The following is a 21641-nucleotide window of genomic DNA, read 5'->3' as shown; positions in this document are numbered from 1 at the left end:
ACCACTGTTGGTCACAATTTACATCCATAATTTGGATTCAGGAATTGGAAGCACAATTTCAAAATCTGCGGATGACACCAAATTAGGCGGTGTAGTTAATACAAAGAAAGAATGCGTTAAAAGGCAAGATGACATTAATAAACTTGCAGAATGAGTGTGTAATTGGCAAATGAATTTCAATGTAGATAAGTGTGAGGTGGTGCATTTTGGTAGGAAGAATAAGGAGGCCACATACTGCTTGGATAATAAGAGTCTAAATGGGGTAGAGGAGCAAAGGGATCTAGGGATACAGATACACAAATTACAAAGTCGCGACGCACGTTAATAAGGCCATAAATAAGGCAAACTAAGCACTGGGGTTCATTTCCAGAGGGATAGAATTGAAAAGCAGAGAAGTTAAGTTAAATTTGAATAGAACCCTGGTTAGATCACACATGGGAGTACTGTGCACAGTTCTAGTCTCCATTTTATAAAAACGATAGAGGCATTGGAGAAGGTGCAAAAAAGATTCACAGGGATACCAGAACTAAGGATACACTTATCAGGAAAGACTAAACAGGCTGGAACTCTTTTCTCTCGAAAGAATAGAAGGCTGAGGGGTGATCCAATAGGTCTTTTAAGATAACGAAAGGGTTTGATAGGGTGGACGTAGAGAAAATGTTTCCACTTGTGGGGGTGTCCAAAACTAGAGATCATTAACATAAGATAGTAACAAACAAATCCAATCGGGAATTCAGGAGAAACTTCTTTACCGAAAGAGTGGTAAGAATGTGGGCTGTGCTACCACAAGGAATAGTTATGGCAAATAGCAGATGCATTTACAGGGAAGCTAGATAAGCACATAATGGAGAAAGGTATGCTGATGGGGGTAGATGAAGAAGGGAAGGAGGTGGCTCGTGTGGAGCATAAACACCTTCATAGACCAGTTGGGCCGAATGGCCTGTTTTCTGCGCTATAGATTCAATATAACTAAACCATTCTGATGAATCTGCACCATACCCCTTCCAAGGCCAATATATCTATCCTGAGGTCCGATGCCCAAAACTGAGCATAGTACTCCTGATGGGATCTGACCAAGGCTCTGTGCAATTGAAGCATCACTTCCTCACTTTAGAATGCCAATCCACTTGAGATAAAAGCTGACATTCCATTCCTCTTTTTAACAGATTCACTAGGATGTTCCACGGTATAAAGAAATACAACTATGAATGAAAGTCTTCAAAAATTGAGCCATTATTGTTAAAAGAGACTAAGGGGTAATTTGAGAAGAGGAGTTAAATTTATGAAAAAGTGGGTCCGAATATATAGAAACAGACTGTTTCTGTTTATTGAATGGTCCAGAACAAGAGGACAGATATACTAAATTAAGTGTTAGGACAAAGAGCACAAGAAACTTCTTATTGATGGAGAGTTGTGGGGCTGTAAAGAACACTAGCATAGTTAGTAATGGAAGCAGAGACAATATCAACACTTAAGAATAGGTTAGATAGGTGGTTGATGGAAAAGGGAATAAAGCAGAATGCAAACAGAGTGGGCACACGGGATTAGGATGACTGCTCTGAAGGATAAACACGGACCGTGACTGGCTGGGCTGAACAGCCGGTTTTCATGTTGTAATTTCTATGTAAGTATAGAAGGGCAACTGGTGCCCAATGAATGGCAGTCCAGCAGGGAGTCAATGGCATTAAGGGAGAGAAAAAATTGCCATGTTGGCAAGCCTGGGAGCATGGAACTCACTGTCCTTTTGGTCACAAAAAAAAAGGTTAAGTAATATTACATATACAGAGCAATTTGCGTTAGCAAAACTTTATGTCTGTCAACAGAAAACAGCAATAACTTAAATGAACCGTGCAGCAATAAAGCCATTGATCAGCAGCAACTTGTACTGAAACTGCCGAGATTTGGTGGATATAGCACACTGATCAGGCATAGTCATTGGCAATTCCTTATAAATGTGCAATATAATCCAAATCTCCCAGTTTCAGTACAAATCACTGCAGATCAATTGTCATATTTTCTAATAGGTTTAGTAATGCACAATTATTGTTTGTTGTATAAAAACCACGTGGTAGGTAACATTTTTTATGTAATGAAAAATGGCAGCATTAAGTCAAAAATGAATGGCTTCTTGTGGGGAAATTAGAGATCGCAATAACTGGTATCTATCACATTCTATAGTTTTTTGATTTTTTCATACAGCAGCACTTAATTTCTTCTCAAAATGCAAACAGAAAAAACACTTAGACACCTCATGGTTTTTAATTCATAATCACCAGCTTTCCTCTGGGCTTTTGACATCCCAATTCACAGAATTCCTCCACTCAAGTCTCTCAACGCTGCTGCGATCAAGATTTTGCCATACAAGAACAAGATCACATTCTATCAGTCTGTGGCGCTCCATTTTGTATACCAAAGCCTTAAGTATTCCTACCAAAGATTACTATGTAATTAATTTGCAACCGACTTCATATTTCACACTCAAGTTTCTCCTATTACAAGGAACAAACAAAAATTGTACTTAAAGGGATGTCATTTTAGAAGACACTGACTTGAAAAGAGGCTAAAATTCTTGAGAATCAGTTAAAACTGTAAAACAGGTTGAACCAACTGTTGGATAGATGCTGGGCAGTGAAAAGTGCTGCCGTGTACTGTTTGACAGATCAACCCTAATTCACAAAATGGAGCAAATAATCAATTCCATAGTTGTTTTTCAACAGGAAGATGATAGCAAAATGGTTATAACAAGTAGAAATCCAACTGGCAAAGGCTGTTGGAATTTATTTTCAGAATATAGTAAATTTTGACAGTAGAGATGGCATGTAACGTTTACCTGAACAGACCATCATATCCTGAATTAATTCTGAACCGAAAACGCTGCACACAAAATTAACGTGATCCTGATGTGCAACGAGTTGTTGGGTCAGTGAAATCACCTTTTGCATCAATATTAATAGTTAGTGCACTTTCTTGAATCTTAATCAATATTTGATAAGCTGAATTAAATTAAGTATTCAATGGTGAACATCCTGAAAGGTAGATGATACAGTTTCTTGAATTCTTACCACATTATTTTTTGAGTGATCAACCTATCCCTCAGACCAAATTCTGAACCAAGCTATGGGCGAGTACTTTACACAACATTCATTTCCATTGGCAAAACCAAGAGACAGATGTATATAATTGGTCAGAGAACAAGGAAAGCCAACCGATTGCCTTAATGTAATTTATAATCTCAACTCACTTTTTCATTCTTTTCTTCCTCTTTCTCTTTTTCCTTCTCTTTTTCATCTGGCTTGTCTGCAGAGAGTACTACCATAGTAAGCTTTCGTGCAATTTGCTTAGCTTCAATTATTTCACGCTTGTGGTGTTCCAAAATGTTGGCATCCAACGGAAGGAGCTGGAAGAACAAGAGTTACAAATTAAGTTTACCAATTAGAGATGGTGCTGCATTGCTTTTAATGGTAGTGGACCAAATAAGCATCTGTTGTACCAGCAACCATACAGGCTAGAAAGTCCTAGCTGAAATCCACACCTGCATGTAATTAGCTGAACCCAGTCACGCAGGAGTTGGGGCACCACAAATGGCCTTCAACACCCCTGCTCGAATTAAGAGGGGAAAAATATTAGCCAAGGCTCCTGTTCACTATTCAGTAATTGAGGGGCAGGATCCAAATTGGCGATGCCCTTGAAAGCAAAAATGGTTTACCAACACACGTTCTTACATGAAGAATGGTCAGTTGGACATCAAGATGCCAGCATCTGCAGAACCATAACTCGACAAGAGCCAGCGTCTACTCGAAAGGGAGGGAAAATGTGAAAAGATGTTTTTAAATTTCATAAAAAGGTACAATGGCTTCATAAAATGAACATGTGAATATAAAGTCCTGGAAGTCTTAACGCGCATCAAGGTAGATAAATCTCCGGGACCTGATGAAATGTATCCCAGGACGTTATGGGAGGTTAGGGAGGAAATTGCGGGTCCCCTAGCAGAGATATTTGAATCATCCACCGCTACAGGTGAGGTGCCTGAAGATTGGAGGGTAGCAAATGTTGTGCCTTTGTTTAAGAAGGGCGGCAGGGAAAAGCCTGGGAACTACAGACCAGTGAGCCTGACATCTGTAGTGGGTAAGTTGTTAGAGGGTATTCTGAGGGACAGGATCTACAGGCATTTGGAGAGGCAGGGACTAATTAGGAACAGTCAGCATGGTTTTGTGAGAGGAAAATCATGTCTCACGAATTTGATTGAGTCTTTTGAAGGGGTAACCAAGAAGATAGATGAGGGCTGTGCAGTAGACGTGGTCTACATGGACTTCAGCAAAGCATTTGACAAGGTACCGCATGGTAGGTTGTTACATAAGGTTAAATCTCATGGGATCCAAGGTGAGGTAGCCAATTGGATACAAAATTGGCTTGACGACAGAAGACAGAGGGTGGTTGTCGAGGGTTGTTTTTCAAACTGGATGCCTGTGTCCAGCGGTGTGCCTCAGGGATCGGTGCTGGGTCCGCTGTTATTTGTTATTTATATTAATGATTTGGATGAGAATTTAGGAGGCATGGTTAGTAAGTTTGCAGATGACACCAAGATTGGTGGCATTGTGGATAGTGAAGAAGGTTATCTAGGATTGCAATGGGATCTTGATAAATTGGGCCAGTGGGCCGATGAATGGCAGATGGAGTTTAATTTAGATAAATGTGAGGTGATGCATTTTGGTAGATCGAATCGGGCCAGGACCTACTCCGTTAATGGTAGGGCGTTGGGGAGAGTTATAGAACAAAGAGATCTAGGAGTACAGGTTCATAGCTCCTTGAAAGTGGAGTCACAGGTGGATAGGGTGGTGAAGAAGGCATTCAGCATGCTTGGTTTCATTGGTCAGAACATTGAATGCAGGAGTTGGGATGTCTTGTTGAAGTTGTACAGGGCATTGGTGAGGCCACACTTGGAATACTGTGTACAGTTCTGGTCACCCTATTATAGAAAGGATATTATTAAACTAGAAAGAGTGCAGAAAAGATTTACTAGGATGCTACCGGGACTTGATGGTTTGACTTACAGGGAGAGGTTAGACAGACTGGGACTTTATTCCCTGGAGAGTAGGAGGTTAAGGGGTGATCTTATAGAAGTCTATAAAATAATGAGGGGCATAGATAAGGTCGATAGTCAAAATCTTTTCCCAAAGGTAGGGGAGTCTATAACGAGGGGGCACAGATTTAAGGTGAGAGGGGAGAGATACAAAAGGATCCAGAGGGGCAATTTTTTCACTCAAAGGGTGGTGAGTGTCTGGAACGAGCTGCCAGAGGCAGTAGTAGAGGCGGGTACAATTTTGTCTTTTAAAAAGCATTTGGACAGTTACATGGGGAAGATGGGTATCGAGGGATATGGGCCAAGTGCAGGCAATTGGGACTAGCTTAGTGGTATAAACTGGGCGACATGGACATGTTGGGCCGAAGGGCCTGTTTCCATGTTGTAACTTCTATGATTCTATGATTCTATGAAAAGAAAGCATAACATTTTAAAGACTGAGAATTTTCACTTTTCCTTTCTAACTTTGCCCTCCTTTAATTTTCACCAGATTACTTTTTGCACCAAGAAAACAACAATTGATCTTCTGAAAGACTGATCATTGAATGGTTACAGTACGGAAGGCAGCCATTCGGCCCATCGAGTCCATGTCGGCTCTCTGCAAGAGCCATCAAGCTCGTCCCATTCCCCCGCTGTCTCCGTAGCCCTGCAAATTTTTTCCCTTCTAGGAATTATCCAGTTCCCTTTTGAAATCCACGATTGAATCTGCCTCCACCACCTCCTCAGCCAGTGCATTCCAGATCCTAACCACTCGTGTTGCCTTTGGTTCTTTTGCCAATCACCTTAAGTCAATGGAACAGTTTCTCTCTATCTACTCTGTCCAGACATTTCATGGTTTTGAATACCTCTATCAAACCTCCTCTCAACCTTCTCTGCTCTGAGAACAACCCCAGCTTCTCCAGTCTATCCACAAAACTGAAGTCCCTCATCCCTAGAATCATTCCAGTAAATCTTTTCTGCATCCTCTCTAAGGCCTTCACATTCTTCCTAAAGTGCGGTGCCAGAACTGGACACAATACTCCAGTTGTGATCGAACCAGTGTTTTATAAAGGTTCATCGTAACCTCCTGGCTTTTGTACTCTATGCCTCTATTTATGAAGGCAAGGATCCCATCTGCTTTCTTAACCGCTTTCTCAACCTGCCCTGCCACCTTCAACAATTTATGCACATATACCACCAGATCGCTCTGTTCCTACAATCCTTATAGAATTGTACCCTTCAGTTTACATTGCCTCTCCTCGTTCTGCCTACCAAAATGTATCACTTCACACTTTTCTGCGTTAAATTTCATCTGCCACGTGTCCACCCATTCCATCAGCCTGTCTATGTCCTCTTGAAGTCTATCATTATCCTTCTCACTGTTCACTACCCTTCCAAGTTTTGTGTCATCTAAGTTTTGAAATTGTGCCCTGTATACCCAAGTCCAAGTCATTAACATATATCACGAAAAGCAATGGTCCTAGTACCAACCCCTGGGGAAGACCACTGTATAGACCTCCAGTCTGAAAAACAACCGTTCAACATTACTGTTTCCTGTTATTTAGCCAATTTCATATCCATGCCTCTACTGCCCCTTTTTATTCAATGGGCTTCAACTTTGATGCTCAGCCTATTATGCAAACTTTATCAAATGTCTTTTGGAAGTCCATATACACCACATCAACCGCATTGCCCTCATTGACCCTCTCTGTTACCTCATCAAAAAACTCAATCAAGTTAGTTAAGCATGATTTGCCTTCAACAAATCCATGCTGGCCTTCCTAAATTAATCCACACTTTTCCAAGTGACTTAATTTTGTCACAGACTGACTGGTCTGTGGTTGCTGGGTTTATCTTTACACCCTTTCTTAAACAAGGGTGTTACATTTGCAATTCTCCAGTCCTCTGGCACCACCCATGCAAGGATGATTGGAAGATTATGGCCAGTACCTCTGCAATTTCCACCCTTACTTCCTTCAGTAACCTGGGATGCTTCCCATATGGACTAGGTGACATCTACTTTAAGTAGAACTAGCCTTTCTAATACCTCCTCTATCAATTTTTAGCCCATCCAGTATCTCAACTACCTTCGCTTTTACTGTGACTTTAGCAGCAGCATCTTCCTTGGTAAAGACAGGTGCAAAGTACTCATTTAGTACCTCAGCCATGCCCTCTGCCTCCATGAGAAGATCTCCTTTTTGTTCCCTAAATCGGTCCCACCCCTCCTCTTACTTCCCGTTTACATGCCTATAGAAGACTTCTGGATTCCCTTTAAACGTTAGTCGCCAGTCTATTCTCACACTCACTCTTATTTTCTTTTGCGTTATCCTTCTGAACTTCCTACATTCAGCTGGGTTCTCACTTGTGTTATCAACCTGACATCTGTCATAGATCTGTTTTTTCTGCTTCATCTTACTCTCTATCAATTTTGTCATCCAGGGAGCTCTGGTTTTAGTTGTTCTAACCTTTCTCTTTAAAGGCCGCCCACTGTTCAATTACAGTTTTGCCTGCCAATCTTTGATTCCAATTTACCCAAGCCGGATCTGTTCTTATCCTATTGAAATTGGCCCTCCTCCAATTGAGTATTTTTACTTTAGAGTGGTCCATGTCCTTTTCCATAGCTATTCTAAACCTTATGATACTATGATCACTGTTCCCTAAATGTTCCCCCACTGACAATTGCTCCACTTGGCCCACCTCATTCCTCAGAATCAGATCCAGTAATGCCTCCTTCCTCGTTGGGCCAGAAACGTACTGGTCAAGAAAATTCTCCTGAACACACTTCAAAAATTGCTCCCCCTCTTTGCTCCTTACACTATTACTAACCCAGTCTATATTAGGATAGTTGAATTCCCCCAATATCACGACACTCTGGCTCCAGCACATCTCTAATTTTCCTGCAAATTTGCTCCTCTATATCCTTCCCACTAGTTGGTAGCCTATAGAATACCCCCAATAGTGTAATGGCACCTCTATTGTTTCTTAACTCTAACCAAAAAGATTATGTCCTTGACCCCTCCAGGACATCCTCTCTCTCCAGCACTGCAATATTTTCCTTAATCAATACTGCCACCCCCACCCTTCCTTTCCTTATATCCAGGAATATTTAGTATCCAATCCTGCCCTTTTTTGAGCCAGGTCTCAGTTATCACCACAACATCATATTCCTATGTGGCTAATTATGCCTGCAGCTCACCAACCTTGCTTACTGCACTTTGTGGGTTTACACACATGCACTATAAACCTGTCGTAGACCTTGTATTCTCTCAATCTGATCCCACCTAATATCGTACTATTTCTTACTCTAGTGCTATCTGTCTCCCTAATCCTTTGTGCACCTTGTTTCTCCTTTTCAATGCTACATCCAGGTGCCCATCCCCCTGCTAAATTAGTTTAAACCCTCCCCCACAGCACGAGTGAATCTCCCCACAAGACATTGGTCCCAGCTCTGTTGAGGTGCAACCCGCTTGTACAGGTCCCACTTCCCCCAGAACTGGTCCCAATGTCCAGTAATCTAAAGCCCCCTCCCTCCTGCACCATCTCTCCAGCCACGCATTCATCTGCTCTATCCTCCTATTTCTATGCTCACGTGACATCGGGAGTAATCCGGAGATTACTACTTTGAGGTCTTGCTTATTAATCACTTTCCTAACTCCCTAAAATCTTTCTGCAGGACCTCATCCCTCTTTCTACCTATGTCATTGGTACAGGTATAGACCACAACCTCTGGCTGTTCATCCTCCCCCTTTAGAATGTTCTGCAGCCGCTCAGTGACTTTCTTGACCCTAGCACCAGGGAGACAACATACCATCCTGGACTCGTCTGCGGCCACAGAAATGCCTGTCTTGAGTTTTTTAAAAAAGCTGGCCTTCTCCGAAGCAAAAAAGTAAATAGATTACTATTAATTGTAACAAACACACGATCAAACCTTACAGCCTTACAATTCCAATGATTCCAACAGAACTCAAAAAGCCCACCAAAATGATTAAGAACCTGGTAAGCTTCTTTCCTGCTTCAGTCCATTCCAAGATCTTGATCTCCCATCGACATTCAAAAATGCTGGAAACCAGAAACAATAAAAAATCCCTCACTTTACCATTGATTTTTAATTTCTGTTGCATCACATTCTCTGACTCCAGGTTAAACTCTATTCTCTTGGAATATTCCTTCTTCTTTCAGTGATATTTTATATCAATTCTCTACAAATCTCAATCCACGCTCCAGATTTGGGTAACTTTTCATTTTCCTGCACAACCTAGTTTCTCTGACTTATCACAATGCTATGCTCCACCACTTTTGATCACCTTCCAATCCCACTTACATGCCAGAAAGTACAGTGAGTGTAACACAATACAGTGAATGCATCAGGTGACTTCAACCACCTCTCTGGCATCACAGCACACTTGTCAAATAGCTTTCAGTTCCATAAGCTGACTGCAAAAATAATCATATTTTCAAATTTCCCAGTGTGATATAATTCTAAGAACTTATGCAGATCAGATCAGACAGTTTTGTCACTTAAGTGTTATACAGTCAAGTTCAATCAATTTACAAATATATCACATTAGGATCTATGACATATCTTCTACTTTGTCAAAAGCAAAAAGGAGAATGACATCAAGACACGTGTAATGAGAAGATGGATAGGATTAGCCCAGACATAACAATCCTGTACCAAGAAATTGGATTAGAATGACCCATCTTAATTAGTTGATTTTCACGCTACTGCAAAATGCTTCCTGTGGGCACATCACTTATTAAATTGAGCTAAATACTAAATCTTAAGGCTTAGAATAACATTCAAGACACTAAAATCAAGTTCAAAAGGACTAATTTCTCTTAATCCTGGCTACATACCAACATCTCAATTGGTTATACAAACAAGCAGCATTGCTGTTGGAACTCCCAGCACAACTAAAAATGCTAGCTAAGTATATTATATGTTGTATACTGCAACCTAAAAGTTACGCTTCAATTTTGGTGAAAAGTTCACGAGCTAGAAAATCTAAGAATTTCTTTAGCATCAAAAATTCACCATTATAAAATCTCACTGGGCTGAGAGATCTCAATACTGATTTCTGGAAAGAAGCCATCTATAAAACTATTACTCCACTCTAGATGAGCTAGCAAAGTGCTGTCCTTTTTAAGATCTATTCTTTCTATCTAACTGAGCTCGTATTTCTTTTGACATCATGCATACTCCAAAAGGGACAAAATTCAATTAGAAATAGTGCTATTTGTTTGTGTGTATATATATCAATCCTTATTTATAAAATGGCAATGGTTATGTAATGGTGATCAAGGGCTAAACCCATGGTGAGTGAAGTAGAAATAAAGATCAAGGAAAAGTTTTGCCTGCCTGTCAAAATGCTTATTTTTAAAATATTTTACCCTATGCAAAACTTGCCATATGCCATTATTTGAAAACTGTAGACCAATGTATTTCATTGTACTATTCATTACAAAATATTTCTAATCATTTCAAAAGAAACCTCAGGCAGTTTTTGCAACCTCATTTCTTAGTAAGTGTCGTTTGGGCTTTTCCATGGCTCAAGTTGGGGTTGTATTCTCGAGAGTTTTGAAGGTTAAGGGGTGATCTGACTGAAGTTTATAAGATATTAAGGAGAACGGATAGGGTGGATAGAGAGAAACTATTTCCGTTGGTTGGGGATTTTAGGAGTAGGGGGCACAGTCTAAAAATTAGATCCAGGCCTTTCAGGAGCGAGATTAGAAAACATTTCTACACACAAAGGGTTGTAGAAGTTTGGAACTTTCTTCCGCAAACGGCAATTGATACTAGCTCAATTGCTAAATTTAAATCTGAGATAGATAGCTTTTTGGCAACCAAAGGTATTAAGGGATATGGGCCAAAGGCAGGTATACGGAGTTAGATCACAGATCAGCCATGATCTTATCAAATGGCGGAGCAGGCACGAGGGGCTGAATGGCCTACTCCTGTTCTTATGTTCCTTTGTAAGTGAATTTTTCTGGTGAGTAGCTGAGTCTCAGATCAGGAAAGTCCCAGTTCCAATCCATCAAATTAGCTGATGATAGTTGGAATGGTAACGGGAGGAGGGGAGCTACAATTGACCCCAGCATCACTGTTGGGAAGGAGTTAATGGACCAGGATTCCTATAGCTAATCAAATTCCAGTGACTTCTGAAGGTGGGCATGCAGACACATCAGAAGGATTGGGCACACTGTAAAGTCTTGACAGTCAAATAACCTGTCAAGATGCACTGCACGACCCACACATGAATAATGGTCACTTTGGTAAGGTATCAGTACACGTGGAACCATTCCCCAAAGAATGGTCAACATCTTCAGTTGGGAGAGGATGAACAATTACCAGTGGAAATTTTACATTTGAAAGATAGACCTTGAACATCCAAGCTAGATCAAAATGAAATGCTCATCTATCAGAGAAATTCCAGTTATTGAATTGGAATAGTTTACTGATCATTCCCATTAAAAACACAAATGTCACACCTGAAGCTCACTGGCTGTTCGTGGTATTAATACAGAGAAATAAACAGGAGGCAATGACTGGTGGAGTATTTAAGTGAGCAGTTTTGTTTACAATTGAAGGTCCCATAAAAACTAGACTACTCCTGATTTATACAGAGTACAGATATAATTTAACACAACACATTTACATTACAGCCCTCAACGACTATGCATTCAGTTTGAACCAAGATTATCAGAACTTAATACAGTTCCCCAAAATCATTATATTTAACACTCCCAAAATTTAAACCTTGGGTCCAGGTACTACTAACTTATCAGCCTGCTACTGCAGAATTTCCATTGCTAGAAATAATCAACAAATTCAATTCCAATTTTTCTACTCATCTGATATGAATGCCCAGCTTTTTGACCTGGGCCAAATCTGTAAATAAAAAGGTGCAATATTTCTTTAAAGGCATCACAAGATGCATGGGGTTTGCAGCAAACTTTCAACAACTGCATAACACTTAGATGCCATATTATAACCAGGTATTGGGACATGTTAGAGAACTTCTTCTACCCAAAGAAGAATGTGGGAACACCACCTCCAAGTTCCCATCCATACTGACGTGGACATACGTTGCCATTTCTTCATAGTTGGTGGGTCAAAATTCCCTATCAAGCACAATTGTGGGAGCGTCATCACTGAAGCAGTTAAAGGCGGCCCACCACCTAGGAACTTTTTGCAAGTGATGTCAAAATCATTACGTACAATCACAGAACTTCTTATGATGGTGATACTACCAGCATCTTCTGGGGTGCATTCTTACAGGAAATAATTTACTATTATGTCATTTTTGCTCATCAGCAATTTCAACCCCATTTGCATCCTTAAGGGATCTTAACCTTCCATTGATAACCATCTTGCTGTTAGAATACTGGAACAATTACTCTTCTGTTTAGAGCGTCAACACATCGCATTTAGACTTAACCGCATCGCACAGCTGAGCATAATTTTTTTAACCTTAAATGCCAACAGGAATTCTTGATAACTAAATAAAAAATGCTGCACACTAATTTTTATTTTAGAAAATTGATGAAAACTCATGATATACAACCTCAATAATTAGTTCACTTACATGCACGTATAGGTCATCAAGCTCTATCAAGTTATTCTGTAGTAGTATCGCAGCTACCCGATAAAGTGAAAATGGAGTCTCTCCATTTGGTTCCTTAAATTTAAAAAAAAGTTTGATTAAGCAGCAAAAACTTAGGTTGTTCACAGTACTTTGATTCTTCACTAAGCCATACAAAACATTTTCCTCAATACTTTCTTCTTTCCATTAATACACTATCAAATGCAATAAAAAGAGAATACAAAAAAAAGCATACAACCATCACTGTTTATTTTAAAAATCACAAGAAAATAAAATTCAACACATTTATTCAACTCAGTTTTAAACAAAATTTACACAATCACTTAAAGATCGAGCAATGATTATAAAGTCTAGTTTAAGACGACAAAAACAAATTGTAATCTGCAATATCACATTCTTGCAGAAAATTGCCAATTACTATTTTTGCTTCAGTTCATTTTTCTTCACATGCACAAGATGAATGAATAAAAAGGAAAAGTAGTTGTACACCAGGGAGTATCATGTGTTATCATTAAACCGATGGTGTCATTCGTGGGAGTGAGACATTTGAAGTCCATGTACTTTTTTAAAAAAAACAAACTGATTTAACAGACGAACAAAATTGCATTAATATTTCTAGCACTATTGCCAAATTAAGGCATATAACTGCTTCAACTATGACCACCGTGAAAAATTAAATTCTGGGTGACAATATTACATACAGTTGTCACAAAAGGAAAATATATCTACACCACCGAGAAAAGTGATAATGCAACAAAACAGAAAATTCAGAAAAATAATGATACAACCTTTTAACTAGACAAGTTTATATCGTTGAATGCAGGTACTCACCTCAGTTTTGAGAGGTTGTCTTCTCAACACCATTTCCCACAGTCTAGAACTAAAAGGCATCAGCTGAGCAGTTCTACAGTGCAGGAGGGAGGCGAGAGAATATACTATCAAAACAGATAAGTACCTCCAGTCAACAACAATCAACTTTTAAAAAAAATAATTGGTCATAAAAATACAAAATAAACCTTGTAAGTTCAACTCTGAAACGTTCACCGACAAGGCTTATCATAGGTTAATCACTATTCAGTGCCATTGCTTGCGAGCCGGTTAACTCACTCTACATGTCACCATTACAAAACATGTAAGCAAATTAAACTCTTGTTTTAAAAACAAGGGACATTTTTCTACAGTACCTGATAAAATTTAAATTTGAAGCCCAAGATATGACAAAGAGTCTGCAGTTCACACATGTACATGTAGGACTCTATCAAAGGTACAAAAAAGTCATCGTGTTCTGGCCTACATTCATAAACTTCTAGGATAATATCCAAAACTCGGTTTGGATCCAGATTGAAGCATCCTTCAAAAACAGGACAAATCTCATTAGTTCCATAAAAGTTTCATAATATGGCTACATCAAAGTATCAAGTGCATTTTACTTTCAAATGAATATGCTGATAATCTGGACAACTTAAATTTCTCATTAAAAAGGAACTTCAGGATTATCTTACATACAATTACAAAGTTGAAAACTAGTTTTTCTAAAAACTTAAAGCAAATAAACCCAAATTATAAAATATTTTCCAGCATTAACAAGTGACTTCACTTTATTTGCTATTAGATGACCAGGCTCTTAGCAAGGCTAGAACTATTTTATCGGACTCTACAAGATCTTCAAACGTAAGTTTTTAATAATTTACGCAAAAAGCTAAGCATCATTTACGGTGATAAAATACGAGTCGCAATGATGTCATAATTTTACTGACAATAGTAGATCTTATTAATTTTAAAAGTATCCTTAAAAAAATTAGGTTAAAAACAAAACAAACGTTTGGTACATTTTGAAGTGGATCTTCCATTGTCCATTATTATAGAGGGGACCCATGGTGGATAATGGAAGTTTGCAGATAATCAAAAATCCCAAACTTATCATCTTAAATGTATGATATATCAATACCTAGACTCAAGAACAAAGACATATAGCAAAAGAACCATTTGCTGTATATGCAAGAATGCCATTGATTAAGGATCACATTTAGTGATCTATTTCTCTGGTGCATTTCAGTTGCACATTACCTATAAGTGATTTGATGTTTTCTAGTATTAGGTCACTTGTGAGGTTTCCGGATAAGTCTTGGCCCAGCTCAGTAAAAAGCTTTCCATAACCTTCATTTTCTTCACGTAACAAATTAAACTTCTGCTGCTTATAACTAAGAATGAAAGAGTGAGTGAATAAATTATTGTAAAATTCCATACATGTTGTCACATACTTAGATTTCTCCTTAACCTTCAGTTCTACTCAGACACATGCACACACACATCCCTACCTCGTTAAGTGTGTGCCAATGCTGTACTCTTTAATCTCAGTAACCAGTTGGTGAATATTACAACAACAACCTGAATGACCCAGTTTTTTTCTCCCATACTACAGGAAAACATTTTAGCTTCACCTTGCATGTATCAAAAGCCAGCTGAAATCGTGAACCCAGCATGCAGGAGATAGAGGGCATAAACCAGTTATACAAACTGACACACTGCACCAGAGTGCTTCAAGTGATAAGTTAGCAAATATAAATATTAAAACTACCCATGTCAATCGTACACAAATTGAAAAAATTAAGCAAATATTGATGCTCCTCCTTTTGCAATAGTTAAGACTGCAGTTTCAAATGCATAATGAATATTGAATTTAACAGACCTATCATGAATGATCTAAAACAACCCAAAATTTTGGGCAATTCAATATATTAGAGTTATGCTTTTTTTTTTGATAGCTTTCTCCATCTTTCTTTCTCCTACATCAATTCCTGTAGGGAGACAGTTCCATAGATGCCAATTGATCTGAGTACTATAACTAACAGACCTCATTTCGAGCACAGAATGAGTGCAGACAGACTATTTGATCTCACCATCTTCATCAAATATACATTTTATATACAATCATAATTTAGCCACATCTGTTAGATGCGACTGCACATACTTCGTTGTCACATTTACAACCTGTGTTACAATTTTTGTCACACTTCTAAATGATCCATACTTACCATTATACTTACCTATAAGATCTTCCAACATTAGGTGGCACTACTACAAGGTTTGTCTCTCGGTTCCATTTCTGTGGATAGCATTGTTGTAAGTAGTGTTAGTTATGTTTTTAAATTATAATTTTTATTATTTAGGCTGTTCACTTGTGTTTTTATTTTACTTGCTGTGTTTTCTTTCAACTGTTTCCACAAGCTTCAGAAAATTCAACAATCAAATGTTGGGACCTCTTGCAATCCTCGAATTACATCCTTCTTGTTAACTGGTGCCAATAAACGGAATTTTTAAAAAAGCGTTCATAGCACTAAATATAGAATGTAATGATTGGTTCTATTTATAGCATAATAAGCGCTTCAAAAAAACAAATTGCCATTTGGCTGCACTGGCGAAGTGTCAAATAAAATGCTTGCTACTGAGGCGCCATGGGAGTGCAATGCAGATCGAGACTGTTTGGCTGGGACAGGATGGAGGAAGGGCAAGGCTCAAGGCCACACAGACATAGATGCGGGATTGTTTGGGGGGGTAGGGAGAGGAGGAGGAGGAATGTGGGTGACAATGAAAGTTGTGGTTGGGTGGCTGGGTCAAGAGGGAGGGCACAAGGACTGAGGCCAATGGTGGGGCGTGGTGGTGATGGAGCAGGGAGAAAGAGACAAGTGAGTGGAGTTTTATGATCAGACTGGTAGGAAGGTGGCATAGACTGTTGATAACCAATGTTGTGGGGAGAGGGGGTTGGTGAGGCAAAAAGGCGATGGTGGGGGAGGGGGGGGGGGTGGTGAAGAGGTCGGGGAATGTAGTTTTAGGGTGAGACTGGGTGGTGGGGCGCGGGGAGAGAGAATGTAGCAAAAGGGATAGCTTGTTGACAAAGAGGAGCGCTTGGAAAGGTTGGGAGGATTCGTGGGATGGAGACAGAATGGCAATGGTCGAAGAGGGGTAGAGAAAGAGCGAGTATGACTGGCTTGATTAGGTGAGGACATACATAGCAGGGGATAAGTGACTGGTTGGGGGTTTAGAATCATAGAAAGGTTACAGCAAGGAAGGAGGCCATTCGGCCCATCGAGTCCACGCCAGCACGATGCAACAGCAATCCAGCTAGTCCCACTCCCCCACACTTTCCTCATCGCCCTGAAAATGTTTTCCTTTCAAATACTTATCCAGTTCCCTTTTGAAGGCCATGATTGAATCTGCCTCCACCACTCCCTCATGCAGTGCATTCCAGATCCTAACCACTCGCTGTGTAAAAAAGTTTTTCCTTTTGTCACCTTTGGTTCTTTTGCCAATCGCCTTAAATCTATGTCCTCTGGTTCTTGACCCTTCCGCCAGTGGGAACAGTCTCTCTCTATCCACTCTGTCTCGACCCTTCATGATTTTGAATACCTCTATCAAATCTCCTCACAACCTTTTCTGTTCCAAGGAGAACCACCCCAGCTTCTCCAGTCTATCCTCATAACTAAAGTCCCTCATCTCTGGAATCATTCTAGTAAATCTCTTCTGCACCTTCTCTAATGCCTTCACATCCTTCCTAAATGCGGTGCCCAGAACTGGACACAATACTCCAGTTGTGGCCGAACCAGTGTTTTATAAAGGTTCATCATGACTTCCATACTTCTGCACTCTATGACTCCATAAAGCCCAGGATCCAGTATGCTTTTTTAACCGCTTTCTCAACCTGCTCTGCCACCTTCAACGATTTGTGCGCATATACCCCCAGATCTCTCTGTTCCTGTACACCTTTTAGAATTTTTGTGCCCTCCAGTTTATATTGCCTCTCCTTGTTCTTCCTACCGAAATGTATCACTTCGCATTTATCTGCGTTAAAATTTCATCTGCCATGTGTCCGCCTGTCTATATCCTCTTGAAGTCTATCACTATACTCCTCACTGTTTACTACCCTTCCAAGTGAATGAAGATTAGGAGATCAGAGCAGGAGGAAGGGGTGAAGGGAATCGCAGGTGACGGTGGGTGGTGAGGGTCCAGGCACTGGAGTGGTCAGTGTTATAACATTAGAAATAGGAGCAGGCGGCCATATGGACTCTCCAGCCTGCTCCGCCATCCAATAAAATTATGGCTGATCATCTATTTCAACTCTACTTTCCCGCCCTATTATGAGAAATGACACTGCACTGAAAGGTTATAGAGGGCTAGATAAACAATGGCAATGGGGAGGGCAGTAGTTATGGGATGGCATTAGGGGAACAGATGACTATCGACAATATGAAAAGCAAAGGGCAGTTCCAGTGCATGGAGAATAAAATGGATGAAGAAGGAAATAGAGTAAGCGACACAACATCAGCGTCGATTGATTATTGTGAGGCAAGGGTATTAAGGGTTAGAGAACGAAGGCGTTAAGATACAGATCAGCCATGATTTAGCTGAATGGTGGAACAGGCTCGAGGGGCTGAATGGCTTACTCCTGTACCTGTGTGGGCACAGCGGCAAAGGTGGGGGAAGCAGTATGCGAGCCAATTGGTGCTATTAGTTCACACTTCCTGTAAGTGTCACACTCACATTGTTATAAAACAACACATTCTACCATTCACCATTAGCAATGCCACAGGACATTCGGATATCCACACACACCATCCAGCTCAAGTTACTGAATTATGATCAGAAACAGCAACATAGTCCAGGGGCACAGAGGCTAATTTTAGCATCCCAACTGCCACCTCGACTGAAACTAGCTTACTTCACAGATTAACAATTTGAACCAGGAACCCTCTGGTTTATACTGCTCAATTACACTCAATTACCAACTGAGTGAATATGTTCATTAATTATCATTCAACCTGTTTCTGACCCAGCTGGTACAGTACTATCAGTTACTACCATGCCATTCTACAGACAGTTTAAAGTTGAAATTTCCACAGTTCAGTTTATTAACCAGGAAGCAGGCAAATGTACTGGTTGAAAAGTGTACCACTGAATAATCTAGAGTTAGTGTCAACTCTGCAAGACACAAAACATCCATTCAATTACTGTAAAATTTTAAAAACAGTTTGTTGAAATATTCAGTCATTTAAAGGTCAAATTTTTAATTGCCAACATATTTCATTTGTTCAGATTTCTGCTCATCAAGTGCAAATTATTTTAATCCTCGTCCATTTCAAAGTTTAACACAAATTCTTGAGTTTTTCTATACAGAGCAGCCAAAAAATTAAGACTCTGGGATGCTGTAATAGGCAGTGTAACATCTGGTTTAGAAGTCCCAATTAGTCTTGACATGACTTATTTGTAGAAATCTATATGGCACAGCAAGGCTTAGATTAATACACTTCAAAAAAAAGTTATTCAAGTAAAATGTTCAAATGACATTTCTACTGCTTAAATACCTATGAATGAACTTATTTTGAAGTGAAAATGAACTGTCAATACAAGTACCAAAACCTGGATGGATCTGTATTGACAGTAAATTAAATCTTTATGAAAGTTCAGTCACAGCAATATATCCATTACTATATCATCACAGCTTATATTTTTTCAACCACATAGAAAAAAATAATGACTTACAATAGTTTGGTTTTGATCTTAACAGATTTCTGGTTGAACTGCTGAGATTGCTTTACAAGTCCAAGAGATTCCAATGTCTCTGGATCCAGTCGTTCCTTGAGAACTGTGTCTGAAACCAAAAACTGTAAAAGAAAATTGGAACAAATTACTGTTTTTGGCATTTTAACTATTTATGCATGGCAATGCAACCAAGACGTAATACAACACTACTGCTGAAACGGATAACCTAACAATTTACTCACATAGTACAGACTGACACTGCAAATTCAAGCAAAAAAACTCCATTACATTTATTCCAAATATTATGTGATAAAATATTCAAGATTGAGTGAGCATAAGAGAGAGCATGACTGCATGTGCACAGGCGAATGACAAAGATTAAAAGTTAAAGAAAAACACATTACGATGCGGAGCAAGGCAGTGGCAAGAAAGAGATCTTCCCCCTTTCCCAGTTGGGTTTCAGTCCATACTTAGCTGCCATGTAATCTGACCCATTCCTGGCCATCACCACACTCACCAACCCATTCCTAGATTGACTCCAACTGTCAGCTGGCCCTCCTTGTGGGTTCTCGAAGCAGCTCTCCATCATTTCAAGCACGAAAATCACTTAACAATGCACGCTGATAAAGTCAGCAACTGCATTAACAGTTCTTGCACTTAAAACCTGGCTTCAGGTCAGAAATTGGACTGAGGGCTTGGAACTCATTAGGAGGAAAACAGAGACAACAACTGAGAATTGGCCACATAAACTGGTCTAGTTTATCTGAAAACGATCACATCCAACCATTCCTCAATACTGCTAGAACCTCATACCCACCTCAATGCTTCTAGACCCTTGAACCCCCTCACCAATCCTCTCAGACCCTGGGAACTCCCTCCAGTGCTCCTGTAACCTTGCTCAACTCCCTCCTAATGATGCCAGGGTCACCTCTTCAGTGTTACAAGCCCCAACACACTCCCAGCATGAAACACTCCAATTCCAATACTGAGACACTAGTTCCTTTGCCAATTCTTCAAAGATATCAGTATCATGCTCACTGGAAGAGACCACATCCCTACCCCACTACTCCAAACCCAGCATCCCAGTGCTGCCATGTCATAGAACCCGCTGCCCTCAGTATGGCCATATCCCTTGATCCCACTCCAGTCGTGCCTTAACCTAGGAATCACCCAGTAAATCAAATTCCACATTCCACCCCTAACACCCAAAACCAGGTAACCCTTTCACAGTACTCCATATGCCCAATACTACCAAAGGCCAACAATCATAATTGCTGCTAAATCCCAATCTGAATCCAAAAGTATTGTTAACAGTCCCACACTATTTGAACCACAGCACACGAGGTGGTCATTCTGCACATCTTGTCTGTGCTCGAAAAAGCAATCCAAAAACTCACTCTTTTACTTTTTCCCCCATAGCCCCATATCATCTGATTCAAATGTTTTGTCTACTTTTCCCTTAAATGATACAATGATCTCTGCCTCAACTATACTCTGCAGCAAAGTATTCTTTTTTCTAAAAAGAAAATGACCAACTTATCAATTTCCAGAGGAAATAATATTCTCCAATTCACTCCATCAAAACCCTTTACAATTTTAAAATCTTATATTAAATCGCCTATTAGCCTTCTACGTTCTTGTGAAAATAGTCTTAGTATCTCAAATCTATCCTCCTAACAACAGTTTCTCTTCCATGGTATCCAAGGCTTTTGATGTGCTTTCTCTAATGAGTGCCCAAACTGCACTACCTTTAACCTAACCACTGTTGTGCTCTTGTACTCTGTGCCCCTATTAAACGTAAAATGCTACTGGTCTTTTTATTACTTCATCTACCTGCAGTCGCACTTCCACTTGAACCTCTACATCTCTCTGTTTACATCTCTCTGTTCAGTGTCTTTCCATTGAGTGGAGACTTACATTTCTTGTATTTTTTGTATTTTGGAACGCAAAACAATCCTTCACATTCTCTGCATTACATAGTATCTTCCACATGTCTGTACATTCCACTAACCCATCTATGCAATAAGATACTGTGCAATAAAAATACAATTTCAAATATTCAGCCACAAATCAGTTTTCCTGATAACTTATACACTGCAGAGCATAAATTGCTATTCTCCAATTCAAAGAGCAACACCACAGGAGATCCATAGAAATGCCTTTTAAGATATAGCTATGTCTATTTCAGAAAACTGCAAAGAATCCTCAGTACTTTGAGGTGTTCTTTTTGGAGCTCTCCTCAATCTTCATCTGGGATAATGGGCAAGCAGAGGTATAGACTCTTAGAAAGAAAACTAAGATACTCCCATTGATTGCAAATAAAAACATGAGAGCTGTGAGGAGAGTGCTGTTTCACCACTACATTTTTGTATGAACAAGCAAATGTTTATTTATGAAACTGATAGTTAAATCAAACTTATTTGCAATGATCAATATTGCAG

The 21641-nt window shown here is 39.6% G+C and overlaps 1 protein-coding gene across 3 annotated transcripts in view; it reads right to left on the bottom strand.

The window, feature by feature from the left end:
• thoc2 (THO complex 2) overlaps nucleotides 1–21641 on the bottom strand; it is a 131532-nt gene that overhangs the window by 79970 nt on the left and 29921 nt on the right. For all 3 annotated transcript variants that reach the window (XM_067997134.1, XM_067997136.1, XM_067997135.1), the window contains 5 exons: nucleotides 19201–19322; nucleotides 14731–14864; nucleotides 13848–14014; nucleotides 12646–12738; nucleotides 3242–3397 (listed from right to left, as the gene is read on the bottom strand). In XM_067997134.1, the coding sequence (XP_067853235.1) occupies nucleotides 3242–3397; nucleotides 12646–12738; nucleotides 13848–14014; nucleotides 14731–14864; nucleotides 19201–19322 (672 nt within the window). The remainder of the gene's footprint in view (nucleotides 1–3241; nucleotides 3398–12645; nucleotides 12739–13847; nucleotides 14015–14730; nucleotides 14865–19200; nucleotides 19323–21641) is intronic.

This window comes from Heptranchias perlo, chromosome 15 (genome assembly GCF_035084215.1).
Source record: "Heptranchias perlo isolate sHepPer1 chromosome 15, sHepPer1.hap1, whole genome shotgun sequence".
NCBI classification, from domain to species: Eukaryota; Metazoa; Chordata; class Chondrichthyes; order Hexanchiformes; family Hexanchidae; genus Heptranchias; species Heptranchias perlo.
The sequence above is the reverse complement of the archived record's forward strand: the minus strand, read 5'-3'. Positions and strand labels throughout refer to the sequence as shown.